This window comes from Talpa europaea (genome assembly GCF_964194135.1).
Source record: "Talpa europaea genome assembly, chromosome: 5".
Taxonomy (NCBI): Eukaryota; Metazoa; Chordata; class Mammalia; order Eulipotyphla; family Talpidae; genus Talpa; species Talpa europaea.
Window position 1 is genome coordinate 7,101,546 of NC_140071.1, and position 27,331 is coordinate 7,128,876.

At 43.3% G+C, this 27,331-nt stretch overlaps 1 protein-coding gene across 1 annotated transcript in view; it reads right to left on the reverse strand.

The window, feature by feature from the left end:
* Window positions 1-21,962, reverse strand: part of MARCHF11 (membrane associated ring-CH-type finger 11) — a gene marked incomplete at both ends in the record, with an annotated part of 94,471 nt that extends 72,509 nt beyond the window's left edge. Inside the window, 2 exons of the mRNA XM_084233893.1 lie at window positions 20,107-20,262; window positions 21,438-21,962. Coding sequence (XP_084090019.1) covers window positions 20,107-20,262; window positions 21,438-21,962 — 681 coding nt within the window. The remainder of the gene's footprint in view (window positions 1-20,106; window positions 20,263-21,437) is intronic.
* Window positions 21,963-27,331: the final 5,369 nt, after the last annotated feature.

The following is a 27,331-nucleotide window of genomic DNA, read 5'->3' on the forward strand; positions in this document are numbered from 1 at the left end:
CTAGCCAGAATAATCACACACTTTCTAGATTGCCTTACAGCTAGATCTGATCATGCGATTAAATTGTAGCCCATGGGATGTAGTCCGAAGTGCTGCGCGCAACTTCAGGAAAATGGCCTCGAGACAGCTCCGCAATTCTCCAACAAGTGGGCTTTCATCCTGGTTGGAATGTGGATGTAACGGGTGGTGCTCAAGCAGCCATTATGGGCAGTAAGATGAACTTGAGAATGTAGGCCACACTTATCAGACAGCAAGAGAAGGAGAGATTGGACTCTGACACTTGAAACATAAGTCACAGTCCTGGAGCACCTTACCTGACATTGTCATGAAAGAAGGAAGGAAATTCCTATCTTTTCTGAGCTGCGGATATTCTGAATTTCCACCACTGGCGTCTGAACCAAATCTTATCTGACATGGTTAGGAAGTGATGCAGCGGCTCTCTGTAGTTACCTGTCTGAGAAATCTATCAGCTTCACATTGTTTTTAATCACGCATGACAGATGTATAGAAATGAACCATATATTTGATCAAAACTCAAGTCTTAGCAAATATTGAAAGAATGAATTTATACCAAATATCTCTTCTCGTCACAAAATAATTAGGCTAAAATCAGTAACACAAAAATGGATGGCATCCTCTTGTGTTAAAAACTGCATGATGATTTATAATGTCTGTGTCCCAAATAAATTATAAGACATGGAACAGAAACTGATGGGTCAAACCAGCACCCGCAAAAGGAGAAAAGTTTGTAATGATGTGAATCTAAATTTTAAAAAGAAGCTTAATCTCAATCAAAACCAGGTAAAGGGTATGAACATACAACTCACACACACTCAGAAATACCAACGGTCAGCACAGAGAGCAATGTTCAACCCCGCTAGCAATCAGGGAAATGCAAATCAAAATAATCAGGTATCACTTTTTTATAACATGAATAACTTAATTAATTAATAAATAATAGTGAATGATGTCCAGTATTTGGCAAAGAAGAAGGAAATGGCCACTGTTGGTCCCACGCTGCTGATGGAGACCCTAATAGTTTGGTGTGGTTGGTGGGGAACACAGAAAAGCAGCCCAAAGTTGGATGACAGAGCCTATAACCCAACATTTCCAGGTATGACTCAAGCCTCTCGAAACACACCCCCTGCAATACAGCTAGCAAATGTAGTAGAGTCACTGCAGCGTTTTTTATAACAATAAGCAATTGTAAGCTACCTGAACGCCCCTTACTAGGAAACTGTTAACTAAGTCGTTAGACTCATTTGGAAGACTGCATTGCAGTTGTTTAAAAAAAGTAAAAGAGAGGCACGAACTGACTGGATACCAAGGGAAAGCAGCTGCAGGCAGGAGGAAGTGGGGAAAGAGAGGCTAGAAACTCACAGCCATACGTGGCTCTCCAAGTAAGCGCATCCTTCAGAAGGCCCTAGAAGTCTACGGTCTAATCTTTAACAGAGATGAAGGGGCAGCGGCTTGGGGTGGAGCCTGGGGGGGTAAATAAACGGAGTCATCCATTTTCACTCCCTATCGCCTGGGTGGTTCAAATTTTAGGGTACATTTTCACAACATTATGTTTTCCTAAATAGCTTATGTAGTTCAGAATAATTTAGTAATGACCCCAAAGCCCACAGAGCTGTGTGGCGCCCGCGGCCCAGCATCCAGACCCCTGAGCGCGGAGCTCTTTTCCCATTTTCTCAAACTCATCTAAACTTTCTGAATTCCAGAGAGTTTGATCCAGCCGATCAACCTTGGCACAACTTAAACTGAAGCACAAAGTAAGACACAGTTTCTCTAGACTGCCCATTCTGCCGCATTTTGGGGAATGAATGCTGGGCAGTACTCATCGGTGCTCTGCAAGGTGCCTGGCCTATAAGGGCTGAGTAAATGGCAGCAATTCTTAGAGCAGCATCCCCGGAAGCAGTCGTTGCAAACTGACACAAACTTTATCATAAATGTAGTTATTGTCCAAGCTCATGAAAGGTTAAGCCACAGTTAAGCCTGAGAAAGTGAGAAGGTGGGGAGACATCGAAACATACTCTTAACCTCCTACTCCAGCTTGCTCTTCACTATACTTAAGAGATTATTTTCAGTCCTGGAAATGACATGTTGGGATTCGCTTCAAGTCCATGCTTGTCTGATCTGCCTCACTTTCCACTGTGGTTTGCTATGCAATTGAGTGAGGTTTAATCCATGACTACCTGTAAATACATAAAACTGTATAGTCTTTTTTTACCGAATTCTGGATGGATTTGCTAGCTACTGAAAGTTAAAAGATAAGACCTGAGTAATTTAATCACTTTAAAGTCACTTCGCTGGCACTGTTTGGGTTTGATCAGACATCTAGAAGAAATTCCATTATCAGCCTCAGATACCGGATGAGAAATGAGCGGTCTGACTCCCGAGACGCAGGCCAAATTCTGACTCACAATTGATAAGGAGAGCGCTGTATTCCTTTTCATAGCATAGAACTGTCACCTATATATAGTTAGCAACTGAATTGAAGAACCTTGTCTTCACACTATAAATTAAAACTGCCTTTGACAACAGCAAACATTCTCTTAGTTCTTTATGAGAATACTAATCTTATGTCAGTGGGGCGCTGCTTGGAAATGGTTAGATGGATAGGTTTTAATACAGGGCATGCAATGCAGATATATTAGTAATGCAAGCATTTCTGTCCTTACTCTCAATGCAACTTCATACTATTTCATTGAAAAGTGTCCCAGTGTTGCAGCGCCCTGTTGCTGCAAGATTGCCATAAAAATGAGGATGCTTGGCATTTGCCAAAAGCTTAACTGCTGAAAAGATGTTATCGAGCATGCCGAACAATCTTAATTAACGGTGTGTTTATGTCAGTCAGGACTGTGGTCTGCTGCTGAGAGAAAAAGGCACTCACATTTTCTTCCTGCATCAAAATCTGATGAAGAATTTTTCTAGCTCTCCCCACTCTCACACATGCTACCAAGATAGTCAAATTAACTTTGCTAATTTTTGCAATTATTATGTTTTGCTTGCTAAATATTCTGTGACATCTATTTTGGCCTACAAATATATTTCGATACTTGCTAAGGCAAAAAATACTACATGAACATCTTTATGTAAAAGAGAGTATATTTATTTTACATAGCTATATATTCACTTAAAATCTCCCATGTCTGGGCCACCCTGGTGGCACAAGGGGTTGGGACGCAACCTATGAAGCTATCCACAGCCACTGGAGCACGAGTTTGATCCCTGGCAGGGAGCTACGCACATGGCACAGCAGACCTCTCCTGACTCGTCCTCTGTTCCCTCAGCAGTGTATTTCAGTACATCTGCCTATTCTGCTCCCTACTCTGTCTAGGGTGAATCCTCTCACCCCAGCTCTTATATGCATAAATAAATAAATCTTTAAACAAAAAAATCTCCCATGTCTGATCTCCATTTAAATCATGTCATCATCTAACAGAAGCCTCACCTTCCTGCATATAAAGTCCCACCTATGACTGCTGGAAACCACAGGTTGAAGGGTTCCATGACAGAGAAAGACCTCATGATGTGGTTGGTACCTTCTGCCACGCCTTTGTGGACTTCCTGAGCAATAAGTTATTAGTCAACAAGGCAGAGGCATTGTGACAAGTCATGTTCTCTAAGCTGCTTCTGAAATGTTCATTTTTAGTAACTAATAGGTCTTATTTCCTGTGCATCAAACCCCAAGTAATTGTGACCTCATTGATGTGGAGAGAGTCACTCATCTGCTCCTAGACAAATTATCTGTATGTCTGGTACCCACTACTCATGGTGTTCTTGAAACACCTTGTACCTCTAAAATAAAATTCTATTTCCATTTAGAAAAAGAAAATCCTATTCACTTCTTCTTCCATCCTCTCTTTCTTTGCCACTTCCAGTAATTTCTTGAGTACAGAATCTTTCCTGGGGATTTACACCATATTGAAGAGTCATTCTCCACACCCCCTCCCACCTTCCAGTGGGGAAGCTCAGGAGATAGTTGGTGCCTCAACAGTCACTACTTAATTAAGATTCCTCTGGTTGTTACCTAATTTGTTAACTAAGAACTTAAGCTACTTGGGAAAATTTTTCTCCCTCAAGCAAGAGGACTTGCCATTAGTAAAATAATCAGTAGTAATTAAAAATCTCATTTTCCAATATAGCTCATAAGTTTTACATCATGAAAACTGCTTCTCATCTAATGCTCTTTAAAAATGACACCCGGGGTGAAATAAAAGGCTCTCTTTGAAAATTCTAAAGTTGGACAAAAAACAGGCCAAATGCAATCCCAGTTCCTCTTTCAAGTTAACAAAACTGCCTCCATATTTGGTCCATAGTTGCTTTTGGATACATTAATCCAAAGTTCTCTTATTTGATAAAAAATATCTAAAATATTTGATCATCAACATATGGTAAAGATTTTGGCAGAAACTGCTAGATGTCACAATTATCTCCTCTTTAAACTTGTTGCAGCCAGACACATAATGGACAATCAAATTTTGAATTTGCTACCTAAAATCACTTTAAATGGATTTAACTGTCTGCTGAGCTCACATGCCTCATATCCTTAAACTACTTAAGATGTAGTTATTCCCAAGTCTCTGCACAGAGGAAAGATTCCACCCCCTACCCCTCAAATTGCAAACTGATAAAGAAAACAGAAAAGGTTTAACTTCATCAGAAGTTAATCAGATAGAAAAACAGGCACCTTTTTTGAAACAAAGTAAGTAAACAGTAACAGATGTCAGAGGCCTTGAAATAAATGGGAACTGGGCCAAGATTGTTGTCCAGTAAGATGAAACAACTCTATGAAACAACCCTATTCCTCTAACTTAACAGCATCCTGGGCCCTCTGGGGGTCACCTTTCAAGAGCACAACTTCAGTTACCGGGAAGCGCTAGAGGGCGCACTTGTGCAGGGAAGCTCTTGAGAGCAGCTCCCTTCCTAATTGGGGCAAGAGAGACCAACGCAAAGACCCAGGCTCACGTGGACCCTCAGAACCTGCTGCTGCTTATTTTGAAAGGTTTTAAACTATTAACAGATGATCTAAACAAATACAGGAAACCCAGACAAGGGCTCCTTGGAGAATACTTAGGATAAGAATGATCTATCTTCCTTCCTGCATGTATTCATAAATATAACATCTACTCCCCATGAAATGGCCATCACTTTCCTCCTGAATAAAAGATTCTTAATAACCCACTTCTACTTATGGCCTTTGAAAGCTAAGGGTTTGAAGTTACTGATGACATTTCCCGTCAGCTTGGGGGAACTGATTATTGCATTTGGGTTGACTAAGTATCATAAATGTCTCCATATTATTAAAAGTTTTCTGAAGAGGAGGAAGGTCTCTTCACCCTTCAAAACTCCTTTACGTTCATACTCCCAGCCCATGGCTGAGATTTTAAAAAGCTGGGCTGCTAGGCATGCCTTTGCACTGATGAATGGAAGCCATTTGTCTCAAATGGACTTTACAAGCCCAAATGTCTATTTCTGTAGCTCCAGGAGCAACATAAAAAGTTGTTTCCTCTCTTTAAGTCATCACAAGACATTCCTGGTAGCCAAGTCATATACAGCTGCTTCAATATCTCCCAATTATATTACCTTGAACATTTCACCCTCAAACATTCATTCTCCAAAGAGCCAAGTTTTCTAGATGACATTCAATGAGGACATGGAACTTCTCTTTAATATGATCCTTCTTAGAAACTGTGTTTTTCCACAGAAAAAAATGCACTTGCCCGAGGATAAAATAGGCCCAATATTAGGGTTTTTTTTTTCTTCTTTTATTATCGCTGTATTTATAAAAATCAATATTAAAAATATTATAAACAAAAATAGGCTGAATTTCTCATTTAAGATGACTTTTATTTAAGATACTAACCTAATCTACAGACGTAAGACTGTATGCAGTTTGAACAGCGAACGTGGCAACATAAATATTTTAAATAACTCAGGAAGAACAAATTGAGTATATGTGAATCTTAGAATCTAGAATACATTATTCACTATTCTTTTTCCCTTAATATCTATCTGATTAATTATACTTTTTCCATTTTTCTATATCAAACATAGTCCATCTTTAGCACAATATCCTGGATTCACAATGGATCGAGGCAGTTGGTCCACTATTGAGATTTTTAACATCTTAGTGCAAATTTTAAGACTACAGGCTGTCAATATTGACCTCCCCAGTTCACTCAAAGAAAAGTAAAACCCAGAATGAAATGTGCTTCAGTGGGAAAACGAGTCTTGACAAATGTTTATTAGCGTACCGTATTTCTAGAAAGCCATATATAAAAAATTTTCTGTCAGTCAAACTCAAAGGTCACAGACTAGTCTTCCCCAATAATGTTAAGTTTTAACTCATGTTAAGTTTTAACTTCCTACCCCCCTTCCTTGTCTAATGATTTTTCCTTAGTATTTATCACTAAATAACTTACAAATTCTTTTGCTTGGGATTTTTACTTCTATGTGTCAACCTCCCTCTTTGGGATGTGTGCTTCCTGAGGGCAGAGATTTCCCATCTTTTGTTTGCTCTTTTTTCATTCCCAGTCCATAGAAGAGCAACTGGCAAGAATCATTAGTAAATATCTGCTGGATTATTAAATGGGGAATATGCAAAGGAATAAATAAAAACCAAAATCTGGCAGAAAGGCATAGAATCCCACAATTCCTAAGTTGTTTGCACTGTCTCAGGAGATGAGAGCAAGGAGGAGATAAAGAAAAATCATTGTTTCTTCACTAGGTGATGGCAGGCAGAGAACCAGTGCAAACACACAAGCTGACAATAGAGTTACAGGAATTCAAAATACATAATCATACATCACATGATGACCATGATTACAGAATCACAGATTCTCCAAAATTGATAATGTCACAAAAAAAGCAATCTCAACAGTATTTTATTTTCATAAAGCTTTATTACAGGAATAACCATACACAGGTCCAAACTCCCTTTCCCCATGATCTAACTATATGCTGTCAGCAAGAGATACAAATCAGCTTCAAAGACCAAAGAGGCTGAAAGCGAAAAGATGGGAAAAGTTCTATTGCACAAAACCTAATCAAACAAAGCTGGGTGGATCTCCCAATACCAGACAAAATGGACTTTAAGGCAAAAATTGTTCCCAGAAACACAAAACATTTCATAATCATAAACTGTGTGATTTTCCATGAAGATAAAACACTCATAAACATATTTTCACTAATAACAGAGTTCCCAAATTCATAAGGTTGAAATTTGACAGAAGTGAAGAGACAATGGACAATTCAACAATAGTTTGGGATTTCAATACCTCAATTTTGATTAGAAGATCAAGAAAATAGATGATTTTAACAAAACTATAAACCAGCTTACCTAATACTATAAACCACTATGAACAGACATTTATAGAACAACTATTCAACAAGAGAAGAAGGCATATTCTTCTCAAGAGTACAAGGAATACTCTCCAGGATGGACCATGCATAAGGCCAAAATCTTTAACCAAAACACTTTATGCCACATGTGTTTCAAAATTCCAAACTGTCCCAATTTTTTTTATTATGTATGGTACATTTTCAATATATTATGTAACACCTAAGACCCCCAGCAGGATCTAGGTCAATATCTTATAACCAATCACACTATTTCTACAGCAAAATACATGTATCTTGATACTAACTAAGGTAAAGACTATAGGTGGCTTCAAATCAGTTCAGGAGGTGTTTTCTTTTTATCACCAAATCGTTTACAAAGAAACAAAAATGAAAAACCTGTTACTTCTATTTTCAATGCATTTTTCAAATGGAAACACTTTTCTTCATCTCTATTGACATCATCTGAGCATGAGACTCTGTATGTCCTTCCCTTCCATCAAGGGCACATTCTAACCCTATTCTTGTTCTCAGCTCACTCTCTCTCCAATTTGGTCTTTGAAATACAACTAAGGGTCTCCCTGGCGGTTCGATCCCCCACCAGGGAGCTACCCACATGGCTCAGCAGACCTCTCCTGTCTCGCCCGTTGCTCCCCTCAACAGTGTATTTCAGTCAATCTGCCTGTTCTGCTCCCCACTCTTGTCTCTGGTGAAATCTCTCTCATACACACATCCCGCACCTCTGGCCTACACCCCAGTTCTTGCATGCATAAATAAATAAAGTGAATCTTTTTTAAAAACTTATTTGCTTATTCATTCTCTGCTCCTCACCACAAAGAACTAAACTTTAGAGGCACAGGTCTTGCCTCTGCAGGTGCTCACCAACTTTGTAGCTCTAGGGTCTAGGACAGTGCCTGCTACTTATTGAATTAGTGAAAAAATAATCCATAAAAAGTAATGATTACATAATTCACAGTTTAAAATAACAAAGAAGGAAAATATAGAGGATACCCTTTGTTCTAAGTAAAACCATCTTTTAGACAAAAAAATAAGCACACATTACTCCACTGCCTTGCTGAGTTATACTAGTAATCTCCATGCATTCATCATCACTTGGCATTAACATTTTCCCCTACAGGCAATTCAAACAATTGGTGGTTTTCCCCTAATGTCTACTATAGTAGAATTTAATCATGTCCAAAATGAAAATTGCATATTTCTATCTCGAATTTCCCTTTCCTGTAACAAACAGACATTACCTTCCATCTCAGAAGGGTGCAAGTTGGAGACAAGAGGAAGACAGGAAATATGTTTGTCATCCATCATTACGTATGTCACCAAATCACCCAAAAACATTTCAAGATCTGGGCCTCCTCTGGTGGTGCAGGCAGTTGAGCACAGCGCTGTAAAGCTGTCCGCAGCCTCTGCAGTGCCGGTTCGATCCCCGGTAGCCGTGGAGGTACCCACATGGTGAGCAGACCTCTCCTGCCTCGCCCACTGCTCCCCTCAGCAGTGGATTTCAGTCAGTCTGCCTGTTCTGTTCCCCACTCTGTCTCTGGTGAATCCTCTCACCCTCCCGCACATCTGGCCTGTACCCCGGTTCTTGTATGCATGAATAAATAAATAAATCTTTTTAAAAAATTATTTCAAGATCTAAGAACCTTTCCCTACGCAGTCTAAGAATCATGTGTCACTCAAAGCTACATAATAAATCTTGGCACAATTGGTTGTGTTCTTTTATTTTTTTAAAAGATTTATTTTTATTTATCTATGCATACAAGAGCTGGGATGTAGGCCAGAGGTTCAGGGGGTGAGAAGATTCACCAGAGACAGAGTGGGGAACAGAACAGGTGGATCAACTGAAATACACTGCTGAGGGGAACAGCGGAGAGTCAGGAGAGGTCTGCTACACCATGTGGGTCGGTTCCCTGGCCGGGGATCGAACTCATGCCACAGTGGCTGGAGATAGCTTGATAGCGCTGAGGCTTAACCCCTTGCACCACCAGAGAGGCCCCTTAGTTGCGTTCTTTTTGGCTTAGCATTTTTTTTCCTTCATGTTGTTCTCAAATTGCTAACAAGTCTTGTCTACATCTGAAAATGACTTCAATAGAAGCTATGGTGGCGTGACTGAGAGCCGGCCGTGCAAAAGACTGAAGAGTGTTTTTATGTTCAAAGTTTTCTTTCAACTTCCAGGTTTGAACTTGGTCGTGCTTGGCCCCAGAGAACACCAAGTGGGCAAGTGCTGAACCCCCCACCCCAACCAATTCACTGTATGTTTTTTTTTTTAATTTTAAAAAAAGTTAAGGTGAAATTGACATAACAAAGTATATTTTTAATCGAAGTAACACTGCCTTATACCCTGATATCAGTTTCAAGTTAGCATCATTGAGAATCAACATCTGTCTTTTTTCTCCCAGGACTGGAGGCTTCTTGGAAACCTGCCATCTTGTCCCTACTAAGAAGATAAGAATAAGATGATGTCAAGTAAAAGATGAAAGAGAAGCAATCAGAATAAAACAAATATTTACTGGATGCTCAGTATATACACTCTTCTACTCTCCTAGAAGCCATTCTTTATATTAAGTCAGAGACCACTTACACTGATATTTACATTAAAAAAATTGCAAACGCAACAGAAAATAAGTTAATTTGGGGGAGGGGAGGTGGAGGGGGGAGTAAACAACAAAAGTATTACCTATGGCTTCTGGAATATTCTTTCACAAGAATATAAGTAAAATCCCCCGATATTTGTGAGAAATATTACCCTGTTATTTTTGTAACAAGCTGAGCAAACCAAGGAGAGCCTGTGTACAGTTCCTGAAATAGTTCCTTGTTTGTTTGAACTATGTTGTATCTCAGAGTGACAACACAAATGGGTCTCCCGGAACAATTGCAAGCGCACATATTACGGGGTGCCCACGGGGGCCTTAAATGAGAACCAGACACACACAATGAGGGCCCTATGCACAAATTAAGCCTTGGTCACTTGCTCATAATTAGCACAGCAAGATGAGAAACGAAGTGAAAGGCCCCGCACAGCAATGGCCGTCCAGTATTCGGATAAAGATACCTTGCTCAGATGTCATCGGTCAGAATGAACTGTCTCCAAGGCATAAAAACTGGGGAGAGGTTGGGTTTTGAAGATGGTAGTTTTCAGAGCAGACCACACCTACCGGAAGGAAGGAATATGACCGTCCCGGCGATGTGTTCTCTTGTTGACTGTGTCTCTATGGAAATGCTTCTCGGTTTTTGCCATGTTTCCCCATTGTACCGCCACTTGGATGGGACGGGACGTCATTTGGTTCAATCATGTAGAACAGCTGTTGTATTAGGAGCAAGGCTCACAGGGAAGATGTTGTCAGATGTCCAGGGAGACAGAAAGCATCAGCCACAGCGCACTTTCTCTTGGCCGAGCCCTCGCATCTGCTATCCATTTACTTGTAATTGTAGGCGATTATCTCCTCATCAGTCCACTCCCTGCCACTCGGAAGCACTCTCGCTTTGCCCTCAGAGTCATCCCATTCTACTCTTAGAAGGTCTGAAAATAGAAGGAAGCTGAGTTTCCTTTGTTCCAAGGCCTTAGCCCAGCCCCGCCACACACTCGGCCACGCAGGAGGAGACACCCAGGGCTCCAGTGCATCTCCCTGCGTGGGAGATGGTATTCACCGGTGGAAAATCATGTCCAAGTTATGTTCCAACTGCACAAATCGCTCATCACACACACACACACACACACACACACACACACCCCTTGTTTTTATCCAGGTGGCAGATTTCACACCAAAAAGATTACACGCAGTAGACGACGTTCTTCGCAGCTCATCCATACCCAAGATCAGACAGTAACATTTCCAACAAATTATTCAAATTCTCTGAACCAACGCCAGATGAAATCCTTCAACCAAGTGACAACCTCAAGAAAGCAAGCATGTCACATGTGGGTGATTTTACATTCTCGGAGTCTTTTCTCATGACATTTTAATTTTTGAAAAGAGCAGATATGTCTCACTGAAAACTTTTTTTTTATTCTAGGCTTTTAAAAATAGATCCCACACTTAAGGCTTTTTCCCGTGGTCTGAAGCACTGAACATCTTTGCCCAGGCAGATTCAGAAGAGGATTACTATAAGAGCAACTGAAGAACAAGCTGGAAATTAATAGCCAGTAGATGGCTAACGTGTGAGCAGTGAGCGTGACTTGATTTCTTAGGACAGATTCTCACTGCACAGAACAGGACCCTGTGGTCTGCCCTGTTACTATAACATGTTTTCATTCAGTCTCTTACTCCTACACACCTCAGGGAGTCACTGAATCCATAGTGACCATGGTGGGGGAGGGGGCAGTGAATTTCAAGCTATGCTGAGCTGTGTTGCATGGTTTGTTCTAAAATCTGTCCTACTCATTGTCACGCATGCCCACCTGGAAGGCCAGCTTGGAAACCCAGACAAAATAAACCGGTATCACTTGTAAATATTCAAAAGAAGAAATTCTCAGCATAACTGTTGAGCTGCGGGTAGCCTGGGAGGACTTGCTCTAGGGATGAACCTGAAAATTACCCTAAAATGCATTCCATGGACTTCCCTGGTGGCACAAGGGGTTAAGTCTCAGCACCATGAAGCTACCTGCAGCCATTGCAGCACAAGTTCAATCCCTGGCCAGGGAGCTACCCACATGGTGCATCAGACCTCTCCTGTCTTTCCCGCTGCTCCCCTCAGCAGTGTATTTCAGTCAATCTGCCTGTTCTGTTCCCCACTCTGTCTCTGGTGAATCCTCTCAACCCCTGTCCCCACACCTCTGGCCTGCATGCCAGTTCTTATTTGCATAAATAAATAAAAATAATAAATCTCTAAAAAAAATTTTAAATAATTTCATTCAATATTACAAAAAATAGATAAAAATTTAAAAACAGGGCCTCCCCTGGTGGTGCAGTGGTTGAGCGCTGAGCTGCAAGGCTGCCCGCAGCCTCTGCAGTGCCGGTTTGTTCCCCAGCGGCCGGCGAGGGTCCCACAAAAAAAAAAAATTTAAAAACACCTATTTCCCTTTCTAAGAAGTCAGAAAGCACCTAAGTCCTTCCCTGTCAATACTCCATTTATTGAAATCAGGGGTGGGCAAACTACCACCAAATGCAGGCAAGCCAAATCCAGCTTACCACTTATTTTTGAGTAGCCCATGAGTTTTTAAATTTTAAATGGTTGGGGAGAAAAATATCAACTGAAGTACAGTATTTCCTGATGCATTAAGATTATATGAAATTCAAATGTCAGTGTCTACAAGTAAAGTCTTCCTGGAACTCAGCCACACTCATTCAGGGGCACAGTGTCAGCGGATCCTTTCATGCCAGGACAGTAGCTGTAATGACCCTCAATGCCTAAAATGTTTACTATCTGGCCCTTTACAGAAAAGATTTCCTGATCTTTGGTTTCAAGAACATTAATAACATTAACAAGATAAATGTTATCAAGTGAAGGCATTTCAGAGCCATAATCAGCTTCTGTTAGGCAGCCACTGCCAAATTTCCTTGCCCCCTGACTTGCCTTCAGCAGTAAGTCTTGCACCAAAGAGGAGGGTCTTTCCTCTACTGGAAGCTGAGTGGAGCAGCAAAGAGAGCCAAAAGGACAAAGCCGTCCAAAGGGAATAGACTTGGAAAGTTAGCTACACTTAAGAACACTAGAAGATCTAGAAAGCAGAAAGGCAGATGCGTGTGAAGAAGAAAGTTCTGGAGAGCGCTACAGCAGTCACCAGCACACAGTGCCCGGCGTGGCCTCGCCTCTTGGGCCATCATCTCACAACCCCTGGCTTTGAGCCAAATGGCAAAAACACTGGTTACGTGGCCTGTGCAGTAAGATGACTATCGCAGCAGACTAAGTTTGATTTACATATTTCACTCAGGAGAGACTCATCAATCTGTTCGGGGAAATAAAACAAAGATGCATGTGTTTTAAGAAGAATTAGTAAGCAAATAGACAAAAACAAATTCAAAGGCAAATTGTTGCCTCATGTGTTCTTGTTTATTTTGACATATTTAATTACCTATAAAACATGCCAAGTATGTGCACTTGAATACTGCATTTTAACAGTGTTTCTCCATTATTCAGGCACGGTAATGAAAAGCTTACCCTCAGCTTGTCGGTGGCTATTAAACCCATAGAGAATGTGAATAAGAGCAACAGTTAGAGAAAAAGTAAAGGGAAGTCAAGAGGCTCACACACATGCAGACACCTCTAATCCAGAAGTGCAAATGACAGCGTGCAGCGCAGATAAAGCTCATGCTCCGATGTTGTCTTAATACATTTTCAAGATCACCATCAATTTTCAGTAATAATTGGCCAGCTTCTCCTAGTGCATGGCTATGTCACGAGAATGACTTCATCATTTCCGAAGGTGGAAATACCCTTTTCACGACAGAGCCCCATTTAGGAAAATAATGACTGCGGGGTCCTCAGGAAGTTAATTAAAGTTGTATAAATGCTTTGCAGACAGGCTCAGGAGCCGTATCTTAGAATGACAGTCAAGATGAACCTAACTGGTGCCAACTTCCTCTCTCTCATTCCTATCATGATGAACCCCCGGGTTGGAGGAATATGAATAAAAAGGAAAACTACTCTCCAGTCACTCTCCTCACTGGGAGACTCCCCAGTCATTCCCACTGCTACAGAAAGACGTAGCTGAAAGCACATTGCTGCGTTTAAAAGCAAAGCAGTAGCGGAAGGGTAATACAAATACTAGAAGCTAGGGCCTCCCTGGTGGGGCAGTAGTCTCAGCGCTATCATCAGCCACTGCAGCATGAGTTCGATCCCCGGCCAGGGAGCTACCCACATGGCACAGCAGACCTCTCCTGTCTCGCCCACTGTTCCCCTCAGCAGTGTATTTCAGTGGCTCTGCCTGTTCTGCTCTCCACTCCATCTCTGGTGAATCCTCTCACCCTCCAGAACCTCTGGCCTGCACCCCAGTTCTTGTATCCATACATAAATAAATAAAAATAAATCTTTAAAACACACAAACAGTAGAGGCTGGTGATTATGACTCTATCTGCCCATATGGCAAAAGCCCACATTCAAGCCTCATTCCCTCCCTGGGGAAGTCCTTTCTGCTGGGGCTCTACCTAAAAAAGGGAAAGGAAAGCTGATGGCCACCGTTCTTTCCTATGGCTGTTCAGCTTGTGCCCCTTTGGGATGGATCCCCACGGATTTCTGGGGCTTCTCTGGTCTCCAATCACACACACCCACAGAGAACTTTCCAAAGCACCACAAAGAAGAGCTGCCTGGTGGCACTGGGTCGTGCTGGCCTGAGCTCAGCTCCCTGCAGGAACATCTCAGGAACCGAAGGTGACATCCAATGAAGGGGTGGGGGGGGGCGGGAAACGGTAGATTAAAATGCTCCCACATGCAGGGATTATTCTATCTCATTACACCTTATTTTCCAAATGCTGATGCCTCTGTTATTTACAATAACAAATTTGATCAGAAAGTGACAAGGGCTCACCCAGAAAAAGCTGGGAGCAAAGCCCAGAGATAAAGAATGATGTGGGGAGAGGAGTCATCCACCTCACTTTGGCGAGCAGGGGCTGAAGGAAACAACCAGGGTCTGTGAGCACTGCTGCTGTGAGCCACTGAGGGTCTCCAGTGCTTGCTGACTAAACAAAAATTATCAGAGCCAACATTAAATACACCTCCTGTGGGCTGGCACTAAGCACTCTGCATGCATATTACATATGGAAATGCACTATGTCTGTAAATATATACACTTAATCCTAAAAATAATGTTTAAAATAGATGCCATTATTATCTTTTAAGGATGACTTGACTGAGACACAAAAAAAATTAACTTGTCCAGGGTATAATAAAGCTATTATTTTCCATTTACACTATATTTTTCTATGTATGGGCATTACAGTTCAACTCTGATAGCAAGTTCAAAGTTTCCCAAACAATACTTTACCTTGAAGTGTCTATCTTACTTGAAAAAGTACTACAAGCATTCATAAACTTGAATGTAGAAGAATTAGTTTATAAACTCACCAATATCTCAAAATAAATGTAATCAGACATGTTTTTAGATTCCACTAATTTTATACCATACTATGAGATTCAAAAAGAATTACTTTTACTCTTAAAGTATCATTACTTCATCATCTTTGAATATGCTAATCAATAAAATGGATTCTGTAAGTGAGTAGGAAGGTAAATGCATGTTAATTATCTCGCATGTCTTAATTGACTCCTATTGCTAATGATACAGCAAATAAGGTTTAAATATCTTGTGGAAGATACATCAGGTTTTTATTGGGACATATTGCTGAGAAGCACTAAAATTCAATTAAATGGGCAGGTTTAAATCAAAATTCTAATCTCGATGTTAAAAACCATTAAAACTATGTTTTTTGATCTTAACATTTCTCTCTGTCTCTGTCTCTCTGTACACACACACACACACACACACACACACACACACACCTGCTTCTGAATACCTGTTCCTTTCCGGTCTCCGCTGCCATGCCCCTCCGAGCACCAAGATGTACACTGTGGTAATAATCGCTCTGGAAGTGCTTGAGGATACTCATTAAGCACCACTAATGGAGTTCACCTCCCATGCAGTTTTTCAACCTGCTTTGTTTCTGAACCCAGGAAGGGAAGTTATGGTGGTGCCTGTTGACCAATCTGGACCTGATGAGGACAGTTGAAGAAACCAGGGTGGGTTGATAGAATCATTTTAAAAATGATCTGTTATAGCGGATTAAAAACTGTCCACTACATTTAAATGGTGGCAGCAAAAATAGATGACTGGATCAAGAAGATGTGGTTCATATATACAATGGAATATTACTCAGCAATCAAAAAAGATAAATTCATGCCATTTGCAGCAACATGGATGGCGCTGGAAGGGATCATGCACAGCGAAATAAGCCAGAAAGAAAAAGAAAAATACCGGATGGTCTCACTCATAGCAGGAATCTAGAAAACCTAAATAAGGGACCAGGAAAATGACTAATTATAATAAAGTAGTAAAAATCAAAATCAACAAGCAACTATAAACCAGAGACACACTACGGCGGGGTGTGGGGGGGACAGTGGAGTGAGTAGGATCAAAACAAGGGGAGGGTGGGAATTGTATGGAGATCTATAACCAAGATGAAAATGCATACATTGTGCAAAAATGAAAAATGATGTAAAAAATATATAAAATTAAAAAAAAATTAACGGTGAGCAGACACCCACAGATGGAGCCTACTTTCCCTTTTCTTGAACCTTGGTGGTTAGTCCTGTGATTGGCTTTAATCAAGAGACTGCAACAGGACCTGCCTCCTGGTGCAGGGGTTAAAGTCTCAGCTCTACACCCCAGTTCTTGCATGCATAAATAAATAAAAAGAAATCTTAAAAAAAACAAAAGAGAGAATGCAACAGACAAGAAGCTCTGTTACGTCCATGGCTGGGCCTTAAGAGTTCCATTAACTTCCACTTTCATACTCTTCGAATACAAAGGGTTGGATTATGAGAAACTCAAGTCACAGGGAAAGAAAACTGAGGCACCAGCCAACAGCTAACAACCAGTCAGCACCAAGAACCAGGTCATTGAGTGTACCATGGGGTGCCCATCTAGTGGACCTCCACCAGATGCCTACGTCTCCAGACTTGTGCCCAAGACTCATACCCAAGATAGGAAAGAACCTCCCGGCCAACCTCACTCACCCCAAACTCCTCAGAGATAATAAATAGTAACTATTTTAACAGCTATGTATTTGAGGTGGTTTGTGATGCAGCAACATAGTCAAAGTTTTTCTGGACCATCTTAGAGACTCAGGCTGAACCAGGTCCTGCTTGACTCTGTTTCCACTCATGTGGAAGCACAACCCAGATCAGGACATTCTGTCCCAAACACGTCAGAGTGGCCGCCAAGGAGTCAAGAAGACCATCCAACAAAGGGCATGGAGGCCAAGCCCATGGACCTCAGAGACAGACTGACCAAGTTTGAGACTCAGCTTTGTCTTTTACTAGGTATGTACCTAGTAGAAGTTACTTAACTTGGGCCTCCCTGGTGGCACAAGAGGTTAAGTCTCAGCACTATGAAGCTATCCACAGCCTACCCACAGCCACTGTAGCACAAGTTTGATGCCCGGCCACGGAGCTGGCCCACATAGCACAGTAGACCTCTTCTGTCTCCCGCTGCTCCCCTCAGCAGCATATTTCAGTCAATCTGCCTGTTCTGCTCCCCACTCTGTCTCTGGTGAACCTTCTCATCCCCCACACCTCTGGCCTACACCCCAGCTCTTGTATGTATAAATAAATCTTTAGAAAAAAACTTACTTAACTTTTCTATGCTTCAATTTTCTCTTGCATAAAATAGATTACAAAATCCTCTACCTCTTAAGTTTGTTATGAAGATTAAGTATCAGTATCAGTATCTGTAAAGCAATTAGAACAGTGCCTGGCACAGAGTAAGTATTCGGTAAATGTTCTCTCTTAATATTATTATTTATTTGCTATTGTGTTCCACATCTGAGGATCTACCCGCTCGATTATGGGAGGGCTCCACGCAGAGGGCAGAGGAAGATGAAAAGTGTAGGACGGGGCCAAACAGGCCTCCTATTTGCTTCTGCACCACGAGGAAATAGATCTCTGCCACCCATATAAACATGAATGTGATAAATGCCATCTCCACCTGACCTCACACCACAAGGGAAAACCAGAAGTCAGAGTATCTCTGACTTTAGTGCTCTCTTAGCCAGTCGTTCGTAACAGAAATGTCAGAAAATTTGTCAGACTTTATCTGGAATAAAGAACTCATACCTTGGGAACCTGATTCTTGACTTCATTAAGACTGCTGAGTTTTATATGTACATAATGTAGTCCTGGGAAATGACTTTCTTAGGCATCATCTGAGCTATCATCATCACACTCATAGCAACCTTGTTTCTAAATATTATTTTGTACTTCACCGCAACAAACAAATTAAGTTTTAAATCATGCCAGTATTTGAAGACGTCATAAAATTAAACCTAATTATAGTAGTGATACTGGGGAGTTAGATTCTGGCTGGTTTTTTTTTTTTTTTTTTTTTTTGCTTGTTTCATTGGGATTATTCGGTCATATCATAGACAGTCTGGAGAACTGCTTTTGTTAAAATAACTAGTGAAAAAAATTTTCCAATGAAGCAAAACACGGTTTCATCAATTAATTTTGTTATAGGACTGAAATGACAAAATAGTTCCTTGTCTCTCCTCAGTTTTAAAATTATATCAAGGACCTGTTGCTATTTACTTCAAAGTTAACTACCCTAAATTAATTAATACATCTGACCACACAGCAACTCGTGGGGCTTTTTACTCCAGTGCCCCAAAGTTCCCCATTTCTCACCTCCACGTATTTCCAGTCATAAAATTACAGTATTACAATTATGCTATTTATGTCCTGGCTTGAGGACATGGTTTCCTCTGTTTTCAAGACAAGTATGATGGATCCATAAACTGACACCTAAGTAGTTTCATCAGTTAGAGATTCGGGGGCAATGTATCCGTTTTGTGCCTCTCTTCAGCAAGGATCCAGCTCTCCTCCACCTTAGTTATTCTTCTTTCCCAATTATTTTTAAGTCTCAGGTCAGCTTGAGAAAATTCCCATTTTTATTTTTTGCTTGCTCATCATGCATTAAATGACTATCAGGGATGCAAATTAATAGCAAACTAGGTAAGGGATACACAAGTTAAAAACTCTGAAATTTAAAGTAATAGTGATTCAGTTTCCAGGTTCCCTCTCCAAAGACTAACATTTTACCTATTTCATACTCCTCAGTGCAAACTAAACCTGGTAGTCTAAATGGAAACTGGAAACACTAGATTTTATTATTTTCTTCCCCTCCTGATTTTTCAATTCCCTTCTCATTTTCCTCCCATTACTGCCTTTGCCTCTTCATCCTGAACCCTACACTTCCATGTCTGCTCAACTTCCTCTCCATCTCACTACCAGAGCGCCTCAATTACACACTATTTTGCTTTGGTTTAAGATGTCATTCTTAATATTTTATATTTTACATTCCACCAGTGTGTTTATAGAACCGGAGTCAGATCCACCATGGGGAAAAATTCTGTTTCTCAAGGATATTTGTAGATTTATTGGGATTATATTATGTGATTATATGTAAAAGTGCAAGTATATATATATATAATTTCAGTACTATTATTGATATTAACTGTTAACACTACTTCTGCATTCACTATGTAGTGAAAGGGGAAAATAGAGAGTAGTCAAAATTTAACAACATTCGAAAAACCTCATGAAAAAGAAAACCTGTGTAAGTGAAAAGGGTCCAGATTAGAACTCAGAGGTTCAAACAAAGTTTACAGACTAGCAAAGTTTTGCTTTACTAGAATCTATTTTCCAGAAATAGAGCCCACTCAGGGCTTCAGTGCTTAAATTAACAAAATACTAAAATAGCATCACATTCCTAATTAATAAAGTTGATTTCACTGGAGCACAAAACATTTACCAGATTGCCCTTTTACAAACAAAGATGAGTATAAGTTTCCCCAATTAACAAATTAATAAACAATTTTAATAAAGTGTCTTTTGAGTTTCTCAGATAAAAAAAGTGTCACAGTTTTCTCAAAGTACATAAAAACCATGTAAAAATCTACAAATTCTAAATCTTGGTTTGTTTGTGATTTGCAAAACATGTTTTAAAGTAGCATAAGTAAATATCCTTAGTAATAACTAAACTCAGGTGCACTCATATTAAGCAAAATTATTTCAGGGAAAAAGGTCACAAGAGTTTACCTGACAAGGTTGTTTCATTTTAATGGCTATCACATGGTATCTGTAACAGCAGAGCTCGCAGGTCCAGGAACCCCTCTCACTGATCCACTTTAGCAGACACAGCTGATGTGTGTACCGAACGGACCCATCACATCGGCAAGGATTTAACAGCTCCCCCTGAAAAGAAAACAGCTCAGGATGAATGGTTATGTTTGAGTGCCTATTTTAAAAAATCTAACATTGGCTTTATTTTCTTTCAGAGCCGTCTACCCAGAAGTATACAAGCATTAACGCTATCCTAGAAAATGAAATTAATGTTTATACCTCTGATGGGAACACAACGAAAGTCTTTAAACTATTTCAAAGACATTGCTTAGAGTTATGACATAAATGTCCTACCAACATACAAAATGTCTGCACGATATAGCTCCCAATACCCTTGGGGGGAAGCTGTACTATTAAATCTCTTTAATAACTTTTAAGTGGATGGTCAGATGCATTTCCTCTGCAGTTATTCTTAATCATTGCTGAAGAAGAATCGCGTGGCATCCCAGAAAGTAGCTTGCAATAATAGCATTATGCTTTTATTTTTTCTAAATTAGCATCATAAATATTGACTTAGGGCGCTGTACTCCTGAAAGCCTGCATATTCCTATGCAATTTCCTTTCTTTCAAAAATATTAAACCTAATGTCGCCTCAGACCACACATTTTGTGAGAAACAGATTATCCTACTGTCTGCAGGGTTCCTTGCATGTAAGTTTGTATGCACTTCTCATGGAGTTCATGATTTTAGACTTGGATTTCCAACCAAACAAAGTACACTGCTGACTATACAGACTTTCTTTCCCAATGCCAAAGCACATCCCTACTTCTCTGGCAAAAACTGCAACACCCTTTTCACCTCAAGGAGCTAAGTCACCAGAAACTGCAAGAAGCAAAAAACCACCGTGGCTTGACTGGTCTGAACAGAACCTCCCCCCGTTTGCAGCCTAGGACTCTCTAGTCTGGGAATACATTTGCACAAAAAGGAACGTAGATATTCTAGTAATCATAAACCAAAATCCACTGAGAAATCCACACGCAAGTGATACTCAGGGCGTTATCCTGAAAGCACCTGAGGAATGTGTAAGAGCAAAACCAGGTAAGGGGGAAGGTGTAGAACAAATCGCCCTCCGCGCTCGCCCCCGGGCCGCGGGGAGCCGCCTTCTCGGGCAGGGCGAGAGGCGCACCCCGCAGCCCTGGCGTGGGGCGCCCCCGGCCCGGGCAGGAGCGCGCCGGGCGGGCGGGCGCTGTCCGTGGTGCTGAACCGGCTCCGCGCCCCGCGCCCGCCCGCGCCCCCCGCGGCCTCACCTGCTCGGCGCCCTGGAAGCAGATCTTGCAGATGGGCTGGTGGTGCTGGTGCGGGTGCCCGGCGCGCTGGTCGCCGCCGCCGCTGCTGCTGCTGCGGCTGCTGCACACCGAGCGCGTCTCCGGCTGGTCGCCCGCGCCCCGCCGCTCTCCCTCCCGGCCCGCGCCGGCCTCGGGCTCCCCGGGGCCGCCCTTCCGCGCCGCCGCCTCCAGGGCTGCCGCCTCGGGGGGGCGCCGCGGACCCTCCCCGCAGTCGCCGGCCGCCGCCACCTCCTGCCCGGAGGGCCGCCCCGGCGGCGGCGGCGGGGGCAGCGCGTCCGCGCCCCTGCGCCGCGGGGGCAGCTCCGCCGGCGGGTCGCGCAGCCCCGCGGCGCGCTCGGGGCACTCGGGCGGCGCGGGCGGCGCCGGCGGGTAGCGCTGGGCAGCCGGGGCCGAGCCCGGCTCCGCCGGCGGCGGCGCAGGAGGGGACGCGGGCGGCCCGGCGGCCCCGGTCCCCGCCCCGCGGCCCCGCCTGCCCTCCAGGCTCATGGTGGCGCGGCCGCCGCCTCCGGCCGGCCGGCTGGCGGGCGGGCTCCGCGGCGCCGAGGGAGAGGCGAGGGGAGGGGGCGCGGGGGGGCGGCAGGAGGGGCCGGGGCGCCGGGCGGGGGGCGGGCCGGGAGGGGACGCGCAGGGCCCGGCGGCGCAGAGGCGGCTTCTCCCGGAGCCGCCGGCTCGGCTCTGATGGAGGCGGCGCGGAGCTCGGCTGCGCGTGAGAGCCGCGCCGCGGGGAGGCGAGGGGGCGGCGGGCGGGGAGGCGAGGCGAGGCGGCGCGGGGGGGCCGCGGGCGGAGGTCCGGGCGCGGGCAGCTGGGGAGGGCGGAGGGGGCGCAGCGCGGGGCGGGGGCGAGGCCGGGGTGCGGGAAAGCGAGGACCGGCCGGAATTGGGGGGCTGGGGGCGGGGTGGGGGAATCCTGGAGACTCTTCCACCGACCCCGCCCCAGGGCCGCTCACGTCGGTTCCGGGGCGGACTACCCCTCTCCGAGCGGCGCGCACTGCGGCTCCGGCGCGGGGGCGGGAGGGGGCCGGGGGGGCGGGAGGGGGCCGGGGGGGGGCGGGTCGGAGTCCGCGCGCCGGGAAACCGTTACCCCGAGGGCAGGTGGGGCGCTGCGGCTCCGGGCGGGGTGGGGCCGGGCGCCCGCGGGGCTGGGGCGCGCGCCCCGGAGACTGTAACCGCCGCTGCCGGGCGTGGGTCCCCACCCGCTGACCCCTGTCGCTCAAGGGCACCCTCTGATCCACCAGAGCCCTAAACACAAAGTCTCGGGAACCCCTGTGCTCCCTCTGTGCGTCTCGCCCCTGAATCCGCCATTCGTCCTTCTGGCTCCCTCCCTCCTGCAGTGAGTATCCCGGTTTATTTGTAAATATCTCGGTGACATTCTGAATGTCTCAGGTCGTTCCCTGAAGTGCTTCTACCCCTGGAATCCTAGCGCCACGTTCTGCGGCGAGCGGTCACTTTCATCTGTGCCGTGTTCAGGGACTCGGGTGACCCCTCTGCGCCCTGAAAAGTGTCTGCAGCCTCGGATCTCGGTTTTACGCACCCCAAGTCCGTTTCTGTATAACTCCACTCCGAAGAACCTCTCTGTGACTCATCTTCTGGCAGAGCAACAAGCCCCCTCAGTTCTTTTCTGAAAATAAACTACCTAACCTGCAGGGAACTAGACGGCAGTACTCCCCAAATGTGCACAGTGTGAAAGCGCAAAGCGTTGGATGGCTACAAGGCACTGTCTGACCAAATCGTGATTTTCACTAGTGTAACACTTGAAGGTCTTTGAAGCACCTGACTAGCTCTCAGGACAGCGACTTTGGGGCTGCGTTTCATAGTGGAGGACCCAGGATCAGAAAGGCAAAGTAACTTGCTCAAGGTCACAGCACTGTTTGTTCACAGAGAACATTTAAGCTCCCAGATTTTCCCACTCAAACACGAAATAATTTTTTTCCACTCTTCTCTCCTGCCTCCTAAAAGTATTACAGTACAAGGTACATTTGGTGGCACTGACTCCCATTAATAAATGAAATGGATTAGATAAACTACCGGCTTAAGTTAATTTTTCCACTATCCATTTGGCAGCAAGTTACATATTAGATTTTTTTTTTTTTTCTTAATGTCCCAGTTCTTTTCACAGAAATTGGTTTGGTCGCGAAGCAGCGAAAGAAGGTAGTAAAAAAGAATGCTTTGTCACAAATGGCTGTGGATGAACTAGTTCCCAGGAATGTCCTCTACCACTTAGCCCCCTCAGACTAGCTTATTTTTGGTAGCAGATTGGCAGGCAGCGAGCACATTTTTTAAATAATAATCCCTGAATACCTTAGGAACTTATCACATTGAAGAAATGCGTTTGTAGATATGCTTTCATTTTGTCTTCACCTGTCAAAATGACATTGCACAAGTCTGTATAGTGCCGGTCTTAAAATAATCCTAAACCTTGATTCTGAATTCTTGAATGAGGTCTTTAAAAATCTCCCAAATAATTCAATGCATGGCTGGTTCAGTTTTTAGCAAGTGTGATTAGTACATTATTATTTGAAGGACAACATAAAGCTGTGGGTCTCAACAGCAGAATGACTCAGACAGCAAAGTCACACGGCGCAAGAGGCCACCGTTGCTGGAGGTATCCTTCCAGTTCACTGTTTTGGAAATAAAACTCTGGTCAGTGAAAATTAACTTTCCTTGATATGGTGAGTAACCACTAAAAGGATGATTCCCAGCTTCTCTGACCTCCAAAGCTGCCCTCTCCCTGCAAAGGGGAAGTCCTTGGTGATCTCTAGTTCACTCGTGAGTCTTCAGTGGATCCAGAGGAAATGCCTGTGTAGCTCTGACTGCATCCTCTGCTGTAAATATAGAGAGCCAGAAAGGAGGAGCCGCTCTCAGTTGCTGGCACCCAAATGGAAGAGGTGATAGAGCTCCAGACATCAGATAAAGAACAGCTGCAGGGCACCAGGAGCCGCTGACAACCGTCATAGGCTGCTGGGCATCCACCAACTAAAAAATGAAGGTGGTGGGGGCGGGGAGCAATTCTATCCATTTGAACAAATACTCAGACACATCCAACCTGTTTCAACAGTGACAATTAAAAAAATATATAATACGAATGCTTGAAAGATCTCCATTGTCATGTCCTTCTTCACCCCTTACCTGCCCCCATACACATAGAGAGTGAAATGAACCCTCTACCAAAAGAAATTGTAATCATAGATGCCTTTTAAATACCTGAGATTTCCTGAGTTGACTCCAAGGATGGAGGAATAGGAGGGAGGGCCCTGGGTCAGTATATGGAGAGAGTTCTTAATGGGTATCTGTAGGAAATTCATCTAGAACTTCCCTGGCGACATCCCGGAGCTGTGTCCTAAAGTCTCCTGAGAGATTTCTAGATAGAAAAAAACGTAGGTGGCACTAGGTCAGAGTGATTTGAGAATGGCTTGGAAGCTACATTAGGTGCCAAAACCTTAATACACCTCCAACTAACAGCCTAGAGAACTCTTGAAAGATCTTTTCCAGTTGTTTTACGTTTAACTATTAGCGATGTTCCAGAATTGTTCAGTTGACACCTCCGTGGTGTACTAGTTTGTCTCTGTGGTCATGAAATGCAATACTCAGAATTTTCAGTTGTCTTTCACTCTCAGAGAGAATAGAAATTAAGTACTCTATGTTCTGAACACTAAGGTTACCTTGTGCAGGTGGGAGGGTGATTTTTAAAGGATAATGAAGTGCAATCTGTTTATTGCAAGTATTGGAGGCAGAGCGTAGCTGTTGTACATCAGAACTGAGACAGCGTCAGCAGATTACAACACAGTGGCGTGTGTAGACAAGTCCACAATCTGTATCTCTTATTCTGGCTTCTTCGTTGAATTGTTCTAACCTCATCTGTTAAACTGTCTACATGACTGCTGTGCAAAGCCAACTTCCATCAAAAGACTTGGGACCTGGGAGTCCATGCAAACCACACGGGCCAAAAGCAAGCACCACCTTCCATTTGTTCCTTTGCCAATCTTCATTATTCAAGTAAACCCATTGTTCATTTACCAGTAGCTGATGGCAAAATTCTTGGAGTCATCCTCGACTTTTTTTTTTTTTTTCAGAGTATCCAAACATTCATTCAGATGTCCTTTCAAAATATACTATGCATTTCACTATGACATTTCGCCGCCATCCCAATTCAAGCCATTATCATGGTCACCAGCACTCAAAATAGCCTCCTGTCACTTAATTCTTATACCAAATCCATCCCTACAACAGCTGGGATGATCCTGATCAAACAGAAGCCATAAATGCCACACCCCTGCCCAAGACGCACCAGTGACTCCCCATCACACTTTCTGAAACAGCAGAAAGCTGAGCTTCTGTAACCTTCTCTGAAAGAAAATCCTCTCCTCCCATTTTAACTCTGAACTTTTATTTTTTCACTTTCCTACTTAACAATACCTATTTACACAAGTGTGTATTTTGGTTACTTGTTTTCTCAACTAACACCTTCCACTTGGAATACTGGCTCCTCAGGAGACATCGTGTGTCCCAGTGCACAGGACCCTGAGTACCTGGTCAGTGTTTATTGAGCAAATATATGAATAATTCAGGCAACCAAGCAGGTAATTATTAATCAGCCTCTGTGTTTAAGGAACTGTGCAGATGGTTAACCAGCATTCCCAGGTGGGAATGCAATCTGTAGGATAATGAAGGATGCAGTCACAGCATTTCGGGGCTGCATGTGATGCAAATTATTTTTTTTCCATTGCTTAATATGAAATTATTCTGTTCTCTTAGTACTTTGTAGTTGCTGACTAATTAGTCATTTGCTACCACGGATAAATGAAGTCAAAGTCTTAAACTGACCTTGATCTTACATTCAACAATATCAGAAACTGGAAAAAGGCTACCTCTGGACTAAAAAGCAAGTAAAGGGGCCTCTCTGGTGGCACAAGGGGTTGAGATGCAACCTATGAAGTTGTCCTCAGCCTCTGCAGCACAAGTTCAATCCCAGGCCAGGGAGCTACCCACATGGCGCAGCAGACCTCTCCTTTCTCGCCCGCTGCTCCCCTCAGCAGTGTATTTCAGTCGGTCTATCTGTTCTGCTCCCCACTCTGTCTCTGGTGAATCCTCTCATCACCACCCCCCACAACCCTGGCCTGTACCCCAGTTCTTGTATGCATAAATAAATAAATCTTTAATAAAAATTAAAAGCAAGTAAAGGAGTATGTTTGGATGGCCTCTACAATGCATCTCAGTGATCATCCATCATGTTCCTCTAGTATAAATGAAATTTTATACTAGATGGCTTTCTAACGTTTGTAGATTCTGCCATATGTTTGGCACCATTTTTTCCTTCACCCTTTCTCTTTAATTCCTGCATCTCTTCATTGTGCCCCATCTCACTGGCTCCTTCAGTCATAAAAGCTTCAAAATGGAAGCTGGGCAATCAGTGCTCTCTCTTCTTACTATGCGCCTTGATCTTCGCTAACTTCTTTTGACCTGGAATTTCTTCAAGAATGTGGTATCGTCTATGAAAGTTTGCTGTAATCTAAACTGCATGCAAAGACCATCCCAATTATGAGATAAATAGCTTCCCAACCCCTACCAAAAGTGCATCCTCAACCTTCCCCAAAATGCCTTGGGACCATCAAAACAATAAAATAATTCCTTAAGGTCACCTTTGATTTGTACAGGATCATACCACATTCCAAAAATTATTAAAAAATAACCACATACTGGGACTCCCTAGTGGTGCAAGGGGTGAAGCACAGCACTATGAAGCTATCCACAGCCTCTACAGCATGAGTTCGATCCCAGGCCAGGGAGATGCCCACATGGCACAGCAGACCTCTCCTGTCTCGCCCTCTGCTCCCCTCAGCAGTGTATTTCAGTAGATT